Source organism: Lissotriton vulgaris, chromosome 1_1 (assembly GCF_964263255.1).
Source record: "Lissotriton vulgaris chromosome 1_1, aLisVul1.2, whole genome shotgun sequence".
NCBI lineage: Eukaryota > Metazoa > Chordata > Amphibia > Caudata > Salamandridae > Lissotriton > Lissotriton vulgaris.
Window position 1 is genome coordinate 709,822,897 of NC_141685.1, and position 22,159 is coordinate 709,845,055.

Below are 22,159 nucleotides of genomic sequence, written 5' to 3' on the forward strand. Positions count from 1 at the left end.
ATCATGTAATATTTACTGTGTTGGAGCACCAAGCCTCCAGAACGCAAATAACCAGTCATCAGCAATCTAGTCAACAAATACTCGCCAAATAAAAAAACTGCATCACAAACATATCTGTTAACATCTTTTCAACATATATGACTCATTCAACAAGTCTGTGTTCTCAATGTTCTATAGCCGCCACCCTGTTTAAGAACTCTATTTGTCTCTTCAAACCATATGTGGTTTATACTTTTTCACACACAATATTGTGAGCGAATGAACCTGAACAGTTTCTCATGAGGCTACTAAAAATGCTTCACAAAATTTTATTATAGAATAAAATCCATTTTCCTTCTTCAGATGATCAATTTAAATTATAATATTCTAATGCATCCTTTTTCCACTTACCTATGTGTACAGATTTCATAAAGGTACTCTTTGGGGCCACTACATTATGAGTTTTCAATGAAGAAGATTTTAATGCCAGAGACACTGAAAAGATTAAAGAACAGTTTACATTTCTGAAAAAACAAGATCTACTATGTAAGCAGCATCACACCATGACAGCCATACATTAGGATAAACCCCTTGTTCAACATGGCATGAACAAGTTACTTACCTTTTGTAACTTACATTAAGTTGGATACTCTAACCACAGATATATTCTTTGAAATATTCCCACGTCCCAGACTAAATCTGGTGATTTTTCTCAGCAAAGCTCCCCATGTACCAGTAGGTGGCACCATATAGCTCAGAAAGGACGTTATACTGCCACGTAAGTGATGAAACTCAGCCACTTGCAAGCACTGCACCTATGCACTATATGCAATGTCAAACTGCAGGTGCAGACTTTATGCATGTTTCATGGACATGCTCCAGTAAAAATGCTTATTAGGGCCGGATATTTGTACACATAAGTAATGTAATCGAAATACAAATAGCACCTGGACTATTATTGACTTGCAATGATATATCAAGCATATACCAGCCTCAGTAAGGAGGTTTGTTGAACTTGCCTTGGTGCTGGCTAAGAATTTGTAGAAGGCTGGTTCAGTATATTGGGCACACTTATACAAGTGAAGCACCATGCACTAATCCAGACAACCCTTATGGTGATTTTAGTGGTCTTAGACAACCATAGAAAGCTCTCAAAGTGGTAGCTGTGGTGAGCAGCCCTCAGGCTTAGTCCAGAAGGAGTGTTAAGCAGCTTGTTTGACCAAAACTAATTAAACAGTATAGGTTAAACGAAAAAAAAAAAACAGTGTAGTTACCAAAATAAGTAGATTGATTATACACACTCACTAACAAATTGGAATATCTCCTACCCAGAGATATCAACACAATACATACAATATTTAAATGTAAAACCGGTGAGTGAGCACAACTACACAGTGGTCTCCAGGGGGAGACCAAACCATATACTGAAGTGGAATGCGAACTGCGACTGAAGTCGGACTTGGACAAGAAGACTCAGAAGACCTGGGGACCCAAGGAACCACCCACGTTAAGTACCCAGGAATCCCACGGAGGCTGTGTGCAGAGTGGGAACACAGCCGTATACTCAATGCAAGTCAATAGGAAAATCGATGTTGCAGTTTTTTTTAAAAAGGACCCTTCTCAGTGGACCCTGAAAAAACCCAGTGAAGGCAGAAGGTTGGAGAGTCATCCCACCCATGAATACCCCAGGAACTAAAATACCTACACCAGGGTAGCAAGGTGCATAGGTGTGAAGTGACATCAGAAACCGACGTAGCCCACAATGGAGGACTTCAGAAAAGATGCAGCTGACGAAGGTGAAACAGTCCCGTGGAATCCAAGGGTGGATTCTTGACAAGTAGAATCAGCAAGCAGAAGGACGGAGTCTATGCCACTCTGACGTGACCAAAAGGCACAGTAGAACAATGAACACCCATGATGGAAGATGCAGGAGTGAGGACCAGGCAATGCTGTGGAAGACCAGGAGCCTTTCATGAGCTATCCCACGTCGGAAGTCATGAACCAGGGGGGCCGGTGTTCAGCGGGAGCCACCAACAAGCCTTGGCAGCAGCAACAGACATGGTAAATGAAAGAGGTGCTGCGTTGGGATCAGCAAGGTTCAAGGGACTCATCAAGTGCAAGCTGGCCCCGAGCAAGCAGTAGACCTAATGAAGCCAAAGAAGACCTTCAAGAAGACTCAGAGGCCGAAGGCACAGGAGTAGCAAGAGGACCTTGAGCTGCTCACCAAAGATGCAGGCCTATGGTGCAGAGGATGCAGTGAGGATGAATACCTTGGTAGGAAGACATACTGGAGCTTCTTGTAGCCAGAAGATCTCTGGAGGACAGAGCCAACACGCCTTGTCAAAGTTAAGTCAAGGCAGTGCAGAGGGGTTCTGTTCTAGCAGTTCTGACGAGGGATACTGGACTCAAACTTGCTGAGAGGACAGGTCAGGCCTGGAGGGAGTTGCAGAACAACCACTTGTATTGCTGAGCCTTTCGGAGTTCGTGGGACATCAGGAGCAGCTGACCGGTCAGCTTCATTGTGGTGCCTGCAGATGCAGGGGAGTGACTCCTTCACACTAGGGGAGATTCCTTCAGGTGTCTTTGATGTACACAGGCCTGGAGAAGAACCTGGATGAAGCACAAGCACAGACGACAAAGAAGACTTGCAGAAAAGGGGAACCAGGAGCAGCAGGAGTATTCCTTGGTGCAGTCTCGGTTCCAGGTGAAGTCTAGAAAAGTCTAAGGGATTTTGAATTTGAATCTTGTCCCACAATGGATCTGAAGAGCCACTCACGGGTAAGCCCTTAAGTACCCTAGGGAAAGGGCTGGGTCGATTCAAGGCTCCCTCCCAGAGGAGGGCTAGACAGAGGGGAGGATACTCCCATGTCCTTTGTCCAATTGTTTAGTGCCAGAGCACGAGCCAAGGGCTCCCTGAACTGGCTCAAACTGGAGTATAAAGGGAGGGCACCAAATGTTCCACTCAAAGCAGTTTGGTGGTGCTGACAAGCACCCTAACCCCAGACCAATACACTAAGTCCTGTCCGGGGGTGGTCACACCTCTCCGACAGGAAACCTACTGATTTGCCTTCACCTGCTGGAGCTCGGGTCAGCAGCAGCACTAGGTTGCTAGCAGATCATGGGAGGCTGTTACTGGGAGCACTGAGGGCTTCCCGGAGGAGGCCCCTGGTGCATGGAATCACACCTCCAACACTGGTAATGGTGTTGGGGTATGATTCCAACATGTTTGATACCAAACATGCCCAGGTTCAGCACAGCCAATATATAGTTAGCAACCGCGTAATGACACATGGCCACTATATGTATCGAAATGGCTGACCGCACTTACAAAGCCTAGAGAATCGGCTCCGGGGTTTGTAGGGGGTATCCTGCTCATGCACGCCCCCTCACACTTCTAACCAAGCACCCTGCATTCAGGATTGAAGGGCCTGCTCTGGGGGTGAAATAGGTTTTAAGTGCAGAGACCTCAGATATAAGAAAACTTATTTCTGTCATAAGCGGTGCTAGCACCAGCTTACACAGTCTGCAATGGCATGCCAGTAGTCACAATTTGAGTGGTCTATCATGGGTGGCATAATACATGCTGCAGCCCATGGGAGACCCCTGGTGTACCTATGCCCTGGGTACCTTAGTACCATATACTATGGACTTACAAGGGTACACCAGTATTCAATTGGGAAGGTGCCAAAGTACTTACCACAGTCAAATTTAGGGAGGAACACAGTGACTGGGGGTGGTCCTGATTACCAGGACCCCAGACAGACTAGTCCAAAAACAGAACACCAGCAACAATTTGGGATAACCATGAAAGCAGATCCTACTTTCCTACAGAGGTGTATGGCTATAACACTGGGCAGTGGTCCACTGCTAATGGCAAGTGAGCAGCGCGGGGTTTGGCTTTCTGTAACAACTCAACAGAGGATTGTAGCCAGATGACGGCTGCAAGATCTAGAGCACAAAATATTTGAGAGTCATATCAGACATACTTAGCCCGTAACTATGTGCACTATCCATTACGAAGGAAGGCCTGGAGCACCGTTATGCCTGAAGTTGTTTAGTTTGGTAAGTTGGTAAATATATTGATCTCTCTATTTCTGCTAAGACGCTCAGTATACATGGGATAACCACAAAACCAAAAGAGGAGTGAAGAGGAAGTGTCCAAAAAGGAGCACTGGAGGTGGATACGTCCTCCTCTAGAAATGTTTCAAAAACACAAAGATCCACCCTAATATAGATTTCAGAATAATGTACCCACAGGTCAATGTGTTTCCTACAGTGGTTGGAAGCACACAGTGTTTGTTTAAATACTCCTCACACACCAAAAGGGCCCTTGGTGTCATGCTTCATCATGGGGGTCTTCCCGCCCCGCTGCGGGGACGGGGCGTGCTGCGACCTACGACTATGTGGGAGCACTAATTTTCAGAACTAGGTGTAGTTCTTAAGAGCAAGTACCTTCTACATAAATAGAGACCGGGTGTAGCTCAAATCCAGATCCTGTATCCCGTTTCCTCATAGCATGCCCTAAGTAGGTCTCCAACACTCCAAACATGCAGACATTGTTCTCCTTCAAGAGACACATCTCTCTGATGTAGAGTATGCAAAGTTAAAGAGAGTAGGTGAGCATCGTGGTTGCCAGCATTGCAAGGTAGGCAACCAAGTTTCGACTTCTAATATCAGTCTGGCTCCAAGAAATATAGGGGCTAGGAGACTTATACAGGCTCAATAGCATACAAAATGTTATACAGATGGTCCAACCAAGAGGGTTGTGAGATTGCATAGGGCAAGACAACTCCCACACAATAACTGTTGGAGGTGCAATGAATGAGATGTGACCCAATTCACAATTTGTGTTTCCTAACAAGGCTTGCTACAGACTGGCAAAATGTATGGATGGTTCATCATCATAGATGGCTGGCTACCACAATCACAGTGTCCACAATAAGAATACTATGTCACTTTCATACACAGACATTTTGGAGTAATAGAACACTAGATTGATAAAAGTTGGCTAATGTTAGGGAATAGCACATAAATTGAACAATCAAATGGCACAATTTGTTTCAATATTGGGATATATTATATACAGGGTTAAACACTAGACAGGTTATCATCAACATATGCTCTGACAGCATCAGATAAAAAGTGTATGCTCTTTACTATATTGATTTTGATTTATATTCTTGCTATTGCATGCCTATGCTTTCTACCCATTGTTAAAGGAGACACCAGTACTCTACATAGTAATGTAGGACGCGGATGGAAGGAGATGCTTAATGATTCTATTCTGCATTCATTAATGCCCCTTGAAGTACTTAGCATTGAGATGCCAGGATTCCACTATATTAATATTCTTTACAGTCTAGTGCTGTAACGCTTCTCATCCTTACTCCCACCCTCACTCATTTTCCTATCCATCCATGGTTTTTATGTTCTTTTCTTCTGTCATAGTATGCATGATTTTAGTACAACAGATTTGCAGAACACTTTCAAAAAAATTAGCTTCGAAATAATCTGACTTTTGCATCTATGTTTCTATAGTTAGAAAAAATGCAAAAGGGAAAAAAATATATTTAAATAAAGTGAAAAACTAAACAAAGTACTTGACTACTTGACAAACTTTCCCCAAATTCATACACAATAGAAGAGTGCCCCCAGTTACTCGGGGGGGGGGGGGGGATGCTACTCTTCTGATACCCAACCTAACACTGTCCCGCTATTTCTCAAGAAGATAACTGGAAAAGCAGTTTCCATCCAAAAATCCAAAATGCAATATCACCTTCTGCATAACCAATCCAGTTTAAGATCGTGCTGCATCATTATATAATCATGTATAAAACTCCACTTCAATAGAGCATCTCTTACTTTCTCTCTGTAGCCCTAGACACAGTTGATCATCCTTACAAACACAACAGCATGAGATAGAAGCCCAGTTAAATGGCAGTCTAGTTCGTTTTAGACAAAAGAGAAGTCTAGTATCTTTTAACACTTCAGTGTTCTAAATACACAAAATTTCAATTAATAGATCAAGATGCCACGGACAGATTTAATTAAAATGTTAATTTTTTATTTCTTGCTTGATAGTGCAACATGGACACAGCCAACATCTTTCGTCCCTAAACGTTGGGACTTCTTCAGGACCGTTCAAAACATACAGGCCATATCAAAAACCATATACCAATACAAATTGAAAAGCATCAAGAGCACAACATGAAGCGACACAAAAAGGCAGCATAATTAAAAACATAATGAAAATAGCACGCACACCGTTTAATCTAAGTATTACCACATCTAATTCTCCAAACTGGCGCTCCTTCCTATTGGAACTATACAGGGCACGGTAAATTTAACTGCAACCGTTCTTGAGCTGCTAACAGTTGATCTTTCTATTTGTACATGTGTCTTATATCAATATCCTGAAACTTTTAACATTGCATTGACCACCAATGCAAAACACTAAACTTAACACTTATGATCCACTGGGAGTGTTAACACATTAACTCAACTTTACTTTGAAAGCTGCACTAAGTACCATACCTATAAATTATTAACAATTGTGATAGTTCTGAATGAGAGAAACTGGACAGGAGGTACCAAACAGACAGACATCTCAATGATCTGAGCCACACAGGATACAGCAGTTCAGTCATGAAGAATTCTTGGTCAGGGAATAAAATGTATTACATGTATAACTGAACAGATTACTGTTTACAGAGGAAGCAATAAAGTAATGTAACTCCAGTTACTAGATGCATATCCTATAAGCATCTATTTATTACTTCATTTAATTCTTCCATACAGTAGAGTGCAGAATACCTTTGAAGATCAGTAGTGTCTATTTCTTGCTGTGCACGTCAAACAGATCAAGCAATCATACTTTGTTCACAAAAATATCCAAAAACTTTCTGTCATACTACGCTCAGAAAAGTGACTAAAAGTGCAGAAAGTGGGTAGATGCCAGCCACCTACTCCTCAAAAGAAGTAATCCAGCCCTATGTGCTAAGCCTGGTCTTCCTCCAATGAGCAAAAATTCACGACAGATAAGAGTTTCCCTTTGATGTAATGGGGGTTACACTTAATTATAGTGACAACAATGCAGCAGAAAAATCAAAAAGATAAAAAGTATGGTGCACCCTTATGCGTTCAGCTTATAGTTACTTATGCTAGTCAACATTACAATCCTCACATCAGCAATGAGAAAGCATACTTGTATCCAAAACAAAATTATGACAGACATAATAGCCATAAAAATAATGAACAGCATGAACTAAAGACATTTACAATCATACACAAACATCTTAAATTAGGTTTTATAAAAAAATAAAATTTCGAGGATTACAAACTAAACACTATTTTTATGCAAGTAGCATTGAAAGTCAAATTAAGTGAAACTCTTACCCGCTTTCTTTCTTTGGTTTCTCTGCTCATCACTTCGGTGTCTTGTAACATTTCCTTTTCGCATACTGGCGTGCTCTACTTTCATAAGAGGTGCTATTGTTCGCTCAGGTCTGGTTAATTCTGGATGCTCATTTGTTGAGACTTTAGCAATAACATTTTCTATTAGTTCTCCACTTTTTCTTTTTCTGCAAACCAAACTTGGTCGAAGAGGCTCAGGACTTGGGAGGTCTGCTTCTAGGACATTTGTTGAACAAGTGGCCATATCAATAACAGGAAGTTCCAGAAACCGGACGCTCTTCCTTTCTTCTAGAGCAATACCTTCATAGTTTGCCATTGAGCTTTTAAGACATCGTCTAGCCTTTGGAGGGGTATTCGCCTTCTTGCTGTTCTCATCTCTACCATCAGGTTTACTTTTGACAACAGTCTCGGAATTAACTTGACCCTTTTTGTGCTGGACAATTTCCAAACTGTTACACTCTTGTTGTGGCTTAATAAAAAAGGTTAATCTCGATGGCAGCGGTTTAAACTCATCGAAAGTAATGTTAGACAAATCAGATTCCTCACTCACAGATACACGAGGTAATACTTTCTTTTGTTCTTCAGCTACACATGGATGTCCTGAAGGTGGGGAGATTGAAAACGATGACAGTGAAATATTCACACTAGAGGACTGGAAAGACAACAGCAAGGATTCATATTCCTGTGGATTTAGGGAAGACTTTATTGAAGAAATATTTTCCCTTACAAACTGATCTGGAGACAGAATAGGAACAATTTCTGGGGATACAACATCTTCGTCAGGCTGGTAACTGTCATTAACAAATGAGTCTGGACTTAAAAATTTCCGTTGACTAAGGGGAGTTGGGAAAAACGCCTTCTGATCCGGGGTATAATCTGGTCTATTTCCACAATTAAGTGGCCCTCTGTCTGGGGTTTCATTCACCAAACCATTGAGGAAGGCCTGCGGAGTAACAGTTTTTTCCACATTGAAATTAAAATCATCTTGCAGAATGGTGGCAGTTGTGGTTGTTTGAAATGATCCTCGATACCCAGATGAGGCGAGAACAGAGTGAGTTGTTGACCTCCTCAAAGAACCAGGAGTACAAGTCACTCGAGAGTCCCGACCAATATGATTAATGGGTGATATGGATAATCTTTGCTCTACCTCACCTTCACCTGCAGCCTCTTCAACAAAATGAAATTCTTTATGAACACTGGACGAAGCCGTAACCCCTTGCAAGGATTCACAGTACGTATCCGCACAAAGAACAGAATACGTAGTTGAGCTTCTTAGTATATTTGACGCATCATTGACAGCATGACGTTCTTTTCGTTGAAGTCTGATGGGGGATGAAGATATTTTGTTCTCAACATTTTTTTGGGTAAACAATTTTAGGGATTTTATGCCTTCAGCCACTGCTATGTTTTCACATGACTGCAATGGGCTCCTAACCCTTTCAATACCTTTATAGTTGTTATTCTCAGAAACACTCTTAGTTTGGTTAACTGTTTTCATGTTAGAGTCCCTTTTCTTTGGCCTCGCAGAATTTAAGGATGCTGAACTATTTTTCTTTTTTATAGCATCCCAAAGGCTTTTCTGAAAAAACATTAAACAAAAATCCATATCAGAATCAGATCTATATTTATTCAGCTCTGAACAGCTATAAAAGCATGAAAGACATGTGAAAAACAACATTAGTATACATACAAGTTATTAAAACATGCATGTAAAATCATCAGGTTTGGGATATTAATGATAAAAACAGGCTGGGATGACTAAAACCAAAATTAAAACTACTGATTCAACAATACACTGAAATTAATCTAAAATCATTGACCTCGTGGAGCGGACTCCGGCTTTAAGAAACAGTCACGAGACTACACAATTCATCATATGGAGATGCCAATAAAAAAAATGTATGCTTGCATCCAAAGCCATAGATTCCTCAACTTCAAAAATGGTTTGAGGAATACATGCCCTACATTTTATTTTAAAAAATCCACATCAATTGAACTAAAGGCAGACTTAGTCCCAAGGTTTAATACAGCAATATATGATAGACTTAAATTTATACTAGTCGTATTTCCCCGCTCATAGCTGCATGTTCTTTTTTATAGAACACAAGGTTCACTACTTCAAATCTCACCTCAACAAATATTGATGATTCAGCTCAGAAAGCATGCTTTGCTTCAAACATCAGTACCAAGACCTTTGCCTTAAATATTACAAATAGGGGGCGTGGCCAAGATGGCGGGCTGAGAGGTCGCACTTGCCGAGAGCTCCCGTGCCCCTGAAACCCTGCACCGCTCGTAACCGCTGATTCCCCCCCTGGATCAAGCGGTGACTGCGCCTGGTGACCCCGGTGGTGGTGTGGAGTGGCCGTTGAGCCTTGATTGCCCCGCCGGAGGTGCGATTCTGACCGAGAGCCCGGGGCGGAGCCCGCTGGGCGGCTGGTGTGCGATCCGGAGGCCGCGAGGCTTCCAGGCTTGGGGTCTCTACGGTGTGCTCTGCTGCCTGTGGTGTCCCGTTGGAGTGTCTGAGCCGCAGTGGCCGAGTAGGTGCCGGCGGAGGCTTCGCCGGCGGAGCGGAGCCGAACGGAGGAAATTGGAGAGAGCGGAGACGAGCGGAGGAGATCGACGGAAGCGGAGCCGGCCTCCGGCCGCTACGCAAGACCGGGGCTTGGAGAGTCCTCGCCTCGTACGGCTGTTCCGGCCAAGCCCTGGTTGTGGAGGAGTGGTGTTGCGCCCCCGGAGCTGTTCTTCAACTAGGAGTGCCGGCCCCGACTGCCTACGCCTCGCGAGCCTGCCCTCCGGCGGTGTTTTTCGCTACTGGACTCGCGACGGGGGTAGGCCTCACTTCCTGGGCGTCGGCCCATTGACTGTAACGGGCGGCCATTTTGTGAACCCCGGACCGGCTGCCCGGCCTTGCTCGGGGCCTCTGTGTGACGGTGCTTTCTGGCCGGAGTATAGCTGCCTTGGCACTGGTCACCTCTTCGACGAGCGACGGCCATCGTTGACTCCCGTACCGCCAGGATGTCGAACGCTAGGGGCCAAAGGAGGGGTGATCGGACTTTGCCGGACATGTTGGGACGCGGAGCCCTACGCAGCGGAGGGAGCCAAACCGCCACGACCTCCCCGGCCCCTTCCAGGGGCGCTGAGGGCGGTGAACCCCCGGTGACGCAGTCGTTCCTCGAGTCGCTGTTTAGCTCCTTGCGGGAGGATTTTCAGACTTTGAAGCAGGAGGTGGCCGGGGAGGTCCGCGAGATTCGGCGAGAGGTGGACTCCCTGGGAGAACGAGTCAACACCGTGGAGGAAGCTGGTCACTCCAGGGACGAGGAGATCACCCACCTGCAGCAAGAGGTCCTGCAGCTGCGGGAGCAACAGATCGAGCTGCAGGCCCACGCCGAGGACCTCGAAAATCGGTCCAGGCGGAACAACATCAGGGTCCGGGGCGTTCCGTCCGGCGAGGAGGGAGAGGACGTGACCGCATACCTGGAGGCCCTCTTCCGTTCAATTCTAGGGGAGTCAGAAGATTTTCAGGTTCGCATCGACAGGGCGCACAGAGTGGGCCACCCCCGCAGGGCCACGGCGCCCACCCCGGACATCTTGGCCTTCCTGCCGGACTTCCCCCTGAAGGAAAGGATCCTTCGCGAGGCGCGGCGGCAGCAGCCTTTCCGATTCCGAGACCACCCGGTGGCCCTCTATCAGGATTTATCTACGGTCACACTGCAGAAAAGAAAATCCTTTAAAATCGCCACGGACTTCCTCCGGGAACAGGGGACACAGTACTCTTGGGGGCACCCTTTCCGCCTGATTTTTCGGTGGAACGGAATACTGCACCAGCTCCGGTCCCTTCAGGATTCTGCACAGTATTGGGCATCACAGCATCGGATACAGACACCCCGGCGCCGCGCCGCAGACGCAGCACTCGGGACGGTTGGCAGCAGGCTGGGGAGAGGCGCTCCCCGCCGCCGGAGCGAGCGGACTCGCCCACGATTCGGGCGGACATGTCGGCCGCCATCCAGGAGGCCTCCAGAGCGACGGCGACCGGTGAAGTGGCCCTGACGGCCTGAACTTACTCCGGGGGGAGTCTGCATTAGCCTTTTCTTATTGCAGGTGCGGGGGTTCTGGGGGTGGGTGGTGCGGGATGGCGAGTGCAGGTGTTGGTGGCTGGACGTCCACTAAACTGACTTTCCACGGCCTTGTCCGTAAAGGACCGGACTGGGACAATGACTTCTTTCTATGGTTTGAGAAGCGGTGAGCGGGAATGGGAATTGCAGGGGGGTGTTTTGAGTTTGGGGGTCGGCGAGGGGGCTGGGAGTTGGGAGTGGTGTGGGGTTGGGGTTGGGTTTGTGATGTTCCAAGGGAAGGGGGGGTTCCTCCAGTTGTGGGGTTCGGGGACTGTACTGTGCCGTAGGGATATCTATGTTTGCTGCGCGCTGGGGTTTCGTGAAGTGGCTTCTACGCTCGCTTGCTGGGCCTCGCCCACCTATGTGCGTTTCAATGATTCCCCTCCTTGATGGCTCTTAAAGTTGTCACTCTGAATGTGAAAGGGCTGAACAATCCGGTTAAAAGGCGAGCGGTACTGTCTCTGCTAGAGAACTCCCAGGCTGATGTCTGCCTGTTACAAGAGACCCATCTGCTGGCCAAAGACTGTCCCAGAATGCGTACCCCTAAGTTCCCCACGCAGCTTTTCTCCTCCAGCGCTTCCAAAACGGCAGGGGTGGCACTTCTGTTCTCCAGGGGGTTCCGGGGGGAGATCTTACACAAAGTGGCGGAGCAGAAAGGGAGGCTCTTGGCGTACAGGATTAGGGTGGGAGGCTTGGTGCTGACTGTAGGCTCTATCTACGGCCCCAATGACCGCCAGGAGCAATTCTTGCACAGGGCACTGGAAGACGTGGCGTCCACCTCTGATAGGCACATAGTGTTGGGGGGGGGTCTGAATCTGGTTTTTGACACGGCTCTGGACAGGTCTGTGCAACGGCGCCACCAGTTGGGAGAGCTTTCGGGCTCGGTTCGCACCCGACTTGAGGAGCTGGACTTGCATGACATGTGGCTAAAAAACAGATGTGCAGAGGGTCATGTGGCGCCACCTCCACCCTACTACCCACGCGTACTCTTACTTCTCACACGCACACAAGTCCTATGCGCGACTGGACCATTTACTTGTGTCGGGACCGATGCTTGTTTTAGCCTCGAATGCTGACATGGGGTCCCCTCTCTTTCCGATCATGCGCCGGTAGAGGGCACCTTCAATCTGCCCCCGGTGGCCCGGCCGAGAGGGGTCTGGCGACTCCGGGACACATTATTGCACAGGCGGTCGACGGTGGAACAGATTCGTGCGGCCATTGCGGAATTTCAGCGCGTAAATGATAATGACGACACCTCCCGCGCGACGCAATGGGCAGCCCTGAAGGCTGTGCTTCGGGGCGAGTTTATCGCTCTCTCCTCGGCGGAGAACAAGGACCGACAGCTCAAAAGGGACGAGCTTACCCGGCAGGTGCGGGAGCTGGAGCAGGTTCATCACAGAACGGGAGCCCCCAGGATCTGGAGGCAGCTGAAAGCCGCCAGAAAACTCTTGTCTGCCCTGGACACAGACCGGGCGGAATACGCGATGCTTCGTCTGAAGCACAAGTATTATACCGGTGGCGACCGCTGCGGACGGCTCCTAGCCAACAAGCTCAGGGTGCAACACCAACAGCACCGAGTGAAGGAGTTGGTTACCCCGGCCTGACGCTCGGTCACGGAGGACGAGCAAATAGCGGATGTTTTCCGTAATTTTTACGCAGATCTCTACACTGGTGAGGCCCCTTCTGCCCAGACGGAGACGGACTATCTGGAGTCGGTGCAGCTCCCTTCGTTGACGCCGGATCAGGCCCAGTACCTGGAACGGGAGATCCGTATCGAGGAGGTGGTCACGGCGATCTCCCGGCTCAAGCCGGGCAAGGCCCCGGGCCCGGATGGCTTCATCCCTCTGTTTTATAAAACCTTTTGTCAGGAGCTGGCGCCTCTGTTGACCCGCCTTTTCAACACATTCGCGGAGCCGGGCGCCATTCCCCCTGAGTTTCTGCAAGCCACGGTCTCCGTGATCCCAAAACCGGGCAAGGACAGGACTGCCTGTGGGTCCTATCGTCCTATCTCGTTGCTGAACACGGACCTGAAAGTGTACACCAGCATATTGGCAGCACGCTTGGCACTTCATCTCCCGGGCATGGTCGACCCGGATCAGGCGGGCTTTGTACCTGGTAGGCAGACAGTGGACAACACAAAGAGGGTGACTCATATTCTTGAGAAGGCCTCCAGGATCCCCGGGGAAAGAATGCTCCTTTCCATAGATGCGGAGAAGGCGTTTGACAGGGTGCACTGGCCCTACCTGGAGAAGGTCTTGGGCAAGTTCGGGATAGGCGAGAAGTTCCGGCACTTGATCTTCAACTGCTACCGGTTCCCGTCCGCGGTGGTCCGAGTGAACGGGGGCAGTTCCCGGCCCTTCCCCATAGAGCGGGGCACGCGACAGGGATGCCCTCTGTCCCCTTAGCTCTTTGCTCTTTATATGGAGCCGTTTGCTCAAAGGGTTCGGCAGAACCCCGACATTGCCGGGGTCAAGATGGGCGAATTTCCCCACGCGATCAGCCTATATGCAGATGACGTCATTTTGACGCTCGATGACCCACGGAGGTCGCTGCCGGCTTGTATTGCTGAATTGGACCTCTTCGCCGCAGTGGCGGGCTTTAAGGTGAACCTTGGGAAATCAGCTGCCCTCGACATTTCGTTCACCGGTGCCACCAGGGCGGAACTGCAGAGACTTTATCCTCTGAGCTGGTCCGGGGACCAGATTCCGTATTTAGGGATCCTGTTGGCGTCCTCCCTCCCGGCGATGGTCACGGCCAATTATGCGGCTTTGAGCTCAAAAATCAGAGAGGAATTGGGCCGGTGGGATAAGGGCACGTTGTCGCTGCTCGGTAGGGTGGCCGCAGTAAAGATGACCCTCCTGCCTCAGGTGCTATACCTGTTTAGGGCGTTGCCGCTCCAGCCCCCCACAGGGTGGCTTGCAGAGACTCAATCGGCCATTGCGCGGTTTGTGTGGCAGGGCCGTAGACCGCGGATTAAGAGGAACATTGCTGCGCTGGCGCCCCAAATCTGGGGGGCTAGGGATACCAGATTTACGGAAATATTTCCAGGCCGCCCAACTTCGCTATCTGGTGGAATGGAGCCGGTGGGAGTCGGACAAACACTGGCTGTTCCAGGCCCAGGCGGTAGCGGGCAGAACGCTACAGGAGGTGCCATTCTTGAGGCGGTCACACCGGCCCCCTAACCTCTACGCATCTTTTGTGACACGTGTCCCACTTCGGGTGTGGGACTCGGTGGCCACTAAGCATGAATTTACTACCTTTCCCTCTCCCTTCACGCCGTTAATTGGCAATCCGGACTTCGGTCCGGGACTGGAGCCTGGTGCTTACGATCGCTGGCGGGCGGCCCGCTGTTGCACTTTGTATCACCTATATGGCCCCGAGGGTGTCATCCCCTTTCAGGACTTACGGCGGGACTACGGCTTCCCTGAGACGGAGCGCATGAGGTATATGCAGGCGCGCCACTGGGCACTACAACCTCAAGTGCGCCAATCGGCGGATCGGGAGATCACGGTGTACGAGCGCAGGTTAATCACTCGCACGTCGGACGCTAAACTTATCTCCGATTTGTACAAGATGCTGCAGCCCCCTCCCTTTTACATTCACAACCCCGGTAGGGAGCGCTGGGAACGGGAGCTCGGACGGGTGTTGAGCCACACAGAATGGGACCACATCTCCTACCGCTCACGCCACTCGGCCTATCACACGGGGCTCACGGAGACCTTCACTAAAATTTCGACCTACTGGTACCGCACTCCTGAGAAATTACATGAGATGGATAGATCACTGCCGGGGACGTGCTGGCGTAACTGTGGCCACACTGGCACGCTTACACACATACTGTGGGATTGTCCCCTCTTGGCTTCTTATTGGGAGGAGGTTCTTGGTGAGGTGGACAAATGTTTTGAGATAGAGCTGCCACGGTTCCCTGCCTATGTCCTACTGGGGTTGCCGAATGGGTTGATGTACCCCCTCAGGTCTAGAAGGGGCAGACAGATTGCGATAGCCTTAGGGTCAGCGGTGCAAAACATTCTCATACACTGGCGCTCCACCACACTTCCCACTGTTGTCGGCTGGCTGCATAGATTGTGGCATGTCCTTGGCATGGAAAAGATGTCCTTGGTGGCACTGGGGGATACAGAGGCTTTTGAGGAGCTGTGGGCGCCTTTCCATAGCTTGTTGTGTTCTGAGTTCAGGGAGATCACCTGCCCCAGGTATCTTAGGTTGCTACGACTGACACCGCCACCGGATCCGCCTGTCTGATTGGTCGGAGTTGGCGTTGAGTAGCGGAGTCGACCGGAGGGTCGCTATGAGGGGAGAGCTGGAGGTCATTGGCACAGTACAGGGGGTGGGTTGGGGTGTGGTAGTTGGGGGGCTTTGTAGGTTGGGTAGGTTGTGGAGCAGGGTTGTTTCCCCACCCCTTTCCCCCCCCTCTTTTCCCCCTCCATTCCCCCCCTTCCCTCTTCCCCTTCCCCCCTCTTCCCCTCTCTTCCCCTCCCACCCCCCCTTCCTTTTTTGTCCTTAACCACAGGCGCACAAGCTGTGTATCCATGCCGGAAGGAGCCTATTGCAGGGACTGAACTGCTTTGATGTATCTAATATACTGTATGCATTTATTGTGGGGCACCGGTGGTTTTTCTTTTCTTGCCCTGTTGTTTCCTTCTTTACCCTGCTTCAATAAAATACTTTAAACCTAAATATTACAAATAATCTATTTTGATGGAGCAAAGAACTGCAAGTCATACAAAGAACACAATGCAACCTCAAAACAAACTCCTTACATGCACAGCACATTATGCTTGAAGGCAAAGTTTGCCCTACAACCTTTTCATAACCCACAACAAAAAATAAATAAATCATCCTACCTAAACTCTCCAAATCAGATATATCACTTTATAATAAATGGGATTCTGTAATACCTTTATAAACAGCAGTCTATAATTTATTTGTAATCTGCAACTAGTGACCCATCCAGGCAACAATTATAAAGAAAAGCTGTCAGAACTTAACTATTATAAGTTATTACAGTCAAGTTTGACGTGAAAATGCCTGCTGCAAGAGCCAACAGCCGAGGTAAAAGGCAGGTCAGGTCACAGAGCATAACTGAAGCAGCTGTTTAGAGCAACAAAAACAGAACGTTGCTTTTCTTTCTTCGGTTCTATTTTAATAACGTACAATGCTCTGCTGCTAATGCTCCCAGCGCCATGTAACCTGTTGGTGAACAAGCGCTCTAGAAGTTCCTTATAACCTAGCAATGACAAGCAAAGAAAATGTTAATTTATTTGATTTCCTTAGATAGAGAAAACCTGGAATCTTGCTGCAGGTTTCTAAACATTCTGAGCATCTGCAGCTTTTTTTTTAAATTTTTAACTGACTTGTATTGAAATGTTTCCAATACCGGTTTGCAACAAATATCTAACAGGTTTATGTTGTGTTTAATTTTGCACTAGAGACATTTTATTTTTATTCTTCATGTTTGGAAACAAGTTCGCTCTTTCATAGGAAAGTGCTACGCACGAAGGTTTTAAGTGGTTTGTGGGAAAGGTGATGGTGTGACCATGTTATCATATGGGATGAAGTGCCCCCCTGGAGTACATTCCTTGTTTCTCTAGATGGTTATGGAACGCCTAGGTGACTTGCAATATACTTATAATTTACAGAAGGGGATACTTTACTGCTTAATAAATCATAGTCCTAGAGGTCTTCTCAAAGATTACAATGATAAAACAGACCTCCAATAGCGGAAGATTTACACATGTAGACTAAATATCTCTTATGTCCCACACAGCCTCACCATGCATTTTAAAACTGTCGTATTTCAACTTAATCAAATGGCCAATAACCCGCACCTACCCCTCTGGGCTGGACACCTACCACCATCCACGATAGCACACTACTTGGCAAAGATTTATAATTTAGCATTCTCCATACTGAAGCAAATCTGTCACAAATACATACAGCATCACATCACAAAGAAAAAAAGAATGAGCACTGTTCCAAAACGCCTCATGGATACCAGCACCATCTTCAGACAGACCTTCGACAAAGTCATGCCCTGCCAAACATTTAGTAAAAGTAGGTCAAATATTCTTAGAGCGCTCAAACAAAAATATGAAGAGCAGATTCAGCCAAGGAATGGTAAACATAAAATGTACCATAAAACAGTTCACAATTAAATTCACAATACCACAAATACAAATCTTGCTTCAATTACATAAATAAAACACGTTGTCTCAACTGTAGTCTCTCAAGATTCATTCCATTGCCCGCATTCTTTAACATTTGATGCATTGCTTCTGAAAATTAAGATTTCGTCTTCTGGTCTGCACTGAGGAACAGTATTACCTTCGATCTACAAACATGCAAAAACCAGTAACCCCTCCAAGAAACTCGTCTGATTACAATTCAGTCATGGATAGCCCTTTGGAGTTTAATCTCAGGGAACTTTGTGGTAACTACTATTACTCTGTGCCAACCAAATACCTATCCAAATGCTTCTTCCACCATAATTAATCAAGTACTGTGATTAAAGCAGATAAGTCACCATTGATTTAAACATTACATTTGGTATCCTTCAAAATCAGGCCTTTATTTGGGCACAGCTGGAATCTAAAAACAAGCACTGGCGTTGCCAATAGGTCTCGCATTAATTAAGTTTGAGCTATTGGCATTGTTAAATATTGCAACACCAATTGCAACAAAAGTCTATTATTGTAGGCCAATAAAATGTGTATTTATTTTTGTAGCAATGGTGGCATGCTGCGCTTGAGATGAATATGTTTAAAAGTAAAGAGCGCCATACTGCGATTGCTACAATAGTTATTTGTGGATGCGTTAACAATTGATGTGTGCACAGATGGCTGGTGGTGTGTGTGTCCAGTGGAAGTGTGCACTGCCGGCTGGTGGTGTGTGTACCTGGTGGAAGCGTGCACTGACGACTGGTGGTGTGTGTACCTGGTGGAAGTGTGCACTGACGGCTGGTGGTGTGTGCCTGGTGGAAGCATGCACTGACGGCTGGTGGTGTTTGTGCCCGGTGAAAGCATGCACGGACGACTGATGGGGTCTGTGCCTGGTGAAAGTATGCACTGACGGTGTGGTTGTGTGTGTGTGCCTGTGGTTTTTTGTGGTTGTGTGTGTGTGGTTGTATGTGTGGTTGTGGTTTTGTGGTGGAGTGTGCAAAAGGTGAAAAAAAAATACTTAGAAGGTCCCAAAAGCGAGACCTTTTGGCTATACCAATGCCTGTTTTGTTTGCAGTGGGAAGAGGCTCAGAGGAGCTGGGGATGTAAACAAATGGTGTAAAAATGCATTTGGTTGGAAGAGTAACATAGAGAAGGGGGCAGGGATGTGTACCACACGTTAAGGATACATATAAATCAGGTATATCAGGCAGATTCAAAAGTGAGTTGGGCTGGTGAAGTGAAAAAGCAATTGTAAAAAGTAATGGCAGCGGGTGGACAGTGTCAAAAAGTTTTAAAAAGTTAAGACCAGGTAAGTGAGCTACAGCAAAAACGTGACAATTGACCAACAAATATGAGCGTTCATACTTTTTAGCTTGGCGAGTGGTGTAGCACTGTAGACCCCACAACGCTGCTAAGTGGACGTGCGTACGTTTGTACCAAGGATGGTGACATCAAAATTAAAATGCGTAGTAGCATCGGAACTGACTCCAAGGGTTATGTTATCATAGAGCGGGAGGTAACACTGGGCTAGTGCGTCAGAGCCTGGGAGCACACACACAATAGCACGAGCTTAAAAGGGCAGCTGGAAATGAGTATTCCCAGACTACTGAAAGAGAGGCCGTCAGGCTCTGAGAAAAAGAAGCGAGAGCTGCCCTGTCAGTGATGTCATCTAATAAGGAAGTCTGCTGCTTCTGCAAACACCCGGCATGATAACTAGTTCTTGTAAGCAAAACGAATGCTACTGTAGACAGAGGAAGGCTACAGTGAGACATGCCTGGCACAGCGGAGCGGGTGTAATACGGACGGTTATTGAAGAGGCACATCCCAAAAATGAAAGGCGTGATAGGACTGTGTACAACAGTGACGGCCATGAAAGGAGTGATTGAGCACCAAGCAAGACATGAATTTGTAGAAATGTTGCAGCAGGCATGGTTGAAAATGTGTGCAATGGTGACATACGCGATGGGAATGTGCAGGTGTGGCAGGAGTGCTGTTGTTAATTAGCACCTGTAAATAGGTGTGGGCATGAAACAAAAAGTATGCATGTCAAATTGTGAGAGGCGGGGCTGAAATGCGTGCAATGATGAAAGGCGTGACAGTAGCGAGTGCAATAGTGACCTGCGTGACAGCAATGTAAGCATTAGTCACCAGCTTGTGTACATGAAGCAAGACATACATGTATGCATCAGTGGAAGCCTTGACAAAAATATATGCAATGGTGACATACAGGACAGGATAAATGCACTCGTGATGGCCATGACAGGAATGTGTGTAATGCTGCAGGAAGTAAATACTGACAACTGTAATAGACACTACGGGATAGTGTGCCACGTGCTAGGCACTATAAGGATGTGAACGCAAAATAACAAACGTGGGCAATACAGACGTTCATGACGTAAATGTGCCTAATAATGACAGGCTTGAAACCATTGTGCCCAACAGTGTTGCATGAATGCGAGCGAGGGGAGAAGTGTGGGGATAGAAGCAGGCATGGTGAAAAGAGATGCGTGGAGGGAAGCCGGATGGGGGCGGGAGAGCCTAGTGGGGGGGGCGGGAATGCGAGAGGGGAGGAGAAGTGTGGCAGGCAGATGCGCGGAGGGAAGCCGGATGGGGGCGGGGGTTTCTGTGTTTGAATGAATGCTGTTTGCAAAACGTTCTAAGTATCTGCCACGTTTCAATGGAAGATAAAGGTTCGGTATAGTTCTTTAATGTTTAAAATTACATCTCTAACTTTGTGTGTGGATAGTTTGAATGTAGCAGCAAGTCAAAACTGTTTTGGTTTTCTTTCGAGCCAGAATGTGCCTTGAGCACAGGACGTTAACTCCGACAGCCCTTCTAATAGCGATACAGTACATATGAAAGTGAAGTGTCGCGTATATATCGCAGTTGAGTTTTAGAGGCCATGTTTCATTTGTGTTAATTAGAATTCTGTACTGAAATTAATTCGAGCTCTATATGATTTAGTAAGTGTGCTTGCAAAATAAAAATGAATCTTTCAGACAACACGATGTTTGACTCTTAGGCGTATTTGTTTATAGTTAACATTACTAGTGGGGTGGGGGCGTGTTATTGCTACGTTTAACGAATCACATGAAATGTGGTATCTTCCCAAGAAAAGCTGCATGGATCTACTGTTGTCCAGAGCCCTTTTCCTGTTGTACTACTGGGAACTGTGGCCGAGCAGTGCAATATTAAAAGGGCATTGGCTGGCAGAAATATTGGCAGGCACCGCGGAGAGATGCCTCGGGTGTGAAATGGTGCGTTTAATCTGATAACGCAAGATGTAACGTGTGCCTCTCGGAGGGTCCATGTATGCAAAACATTTCCTTTGATGGCACAGGCCCCATTAAACAAAGGGTATTTTGGTTTGCGTGAATGCGAGCGAGGGGAGAAGTGTGGGGATAGAAGCAGGCATGGTGAAAGGAGATGCGTGGAGGGAAGCCGGATGGGGGCGGGGGTTTCTGTGTTTGAATGAATGCTGTTTGAAAAACGTTCTAAGTATCTGCCACGTTTCAATGGAAGATAAAGGTTCGGTATAGTTCTTTAATGTTTAAAATTGTAAAGCACGTTAAGTCTTTTAATTACAGGATGGGGGCGGGAGAGCCTGGTAAATCTCACGTTAGAGGGAGCGGCCGGGAAACTGAAAGTACGGCCGGCCTGCGGCCGGCCATGAATAATTAGGGGAGGAGAAGCCCTTTGATGTGCTGGGCTGGCCGTGAATGCGCGTGCTTGTTTGGTCACGTGATTCACGTGAACTTCAAGAAAACCGCAGGAACGAAGCCCCTTGGTTTGACGAGGATTTTCGAGACATGAATTCTCGCTCCGCTCAATGCGCTTGCGCGCGTTGATAGGTCGCGAGACCTAAAGAAAGCCTCTCACTGCTTGCATGTTGCTGCTCCAAATAGAATGCAGACAATCTGCGGGCATCAGAAAAAAATGAAACCTGGACAACTTCAGCATGTTTCCCTTGGTTGGTCAGATCGCAAATCTGGACCAGAACCTGAACCGGGATCCCACAAATCCCTATACTTTACAGCACTGTCAAAGATTATACATTTTGGAAAAGGGTAGTAATCTGTCCGAGTGCTGGAAAAAGATTTAAATTTGAAAGGATAAGTTAAAAAAAATAATAATATTCTAAATCCTAATTTAACGTTTTGTGTATTGGGAAAATAACGCTTACCTTTTTCTTTACTGGTTGTTCTGCCTTGCCTAGTAAAACAACCCTATGTTTCACAATGCCAGTGGTGACAAAGGTGAGCAGCTCCCGGACTCCACCCTCTTCCAATGGTGTCCATCTTATGGAAACAATCTTCTTCTCCATGGGCTAGGAAAGAAGAAAACAAAAAAACAAACAGACGTAAAAAACAAAACATTACTATCAAACGAAAAGGGAAATAAAACAAGCATTGGTAATACCAATAGGCCTGCTTCATAACTAAGTGCCTTTCCAGTCACTGGTGCGCTTCGGCACTCATT

The 22,159-nt window shown here is 47.1% G+C and overlaps 1 protein-coding gene across 1 annotated transcript in view; it reads right to left on the minus strand.

Annotated features, from left to right (window-relative positions):
* The window catches only part of ASPM (assembly factor for spindle microtubules), a 388,799-nt gene that overhangs the window by 347,049 nt on the left and 19,591 nt on the right, over positions 1-22,159 (minus strand). Inside the window, exons 2-4 of the mRNA XM_086954783.1 lie at positions 21,864-22,007; positions 7,375-8,971; positions 391-474 (exon numbers count right to left, since the gene is read on the minus strand). Coding sequence (XP_086810909.1) covers positions 391-474; positions 7,375-8,971; positions 21,864-22,007 — 1,825 coding nt within the window. The remainder of the gene's footprint in view (positions 1-390; positions 475-7,374; positions 8,972-21,863; positions 22,008-22,159) is intronic.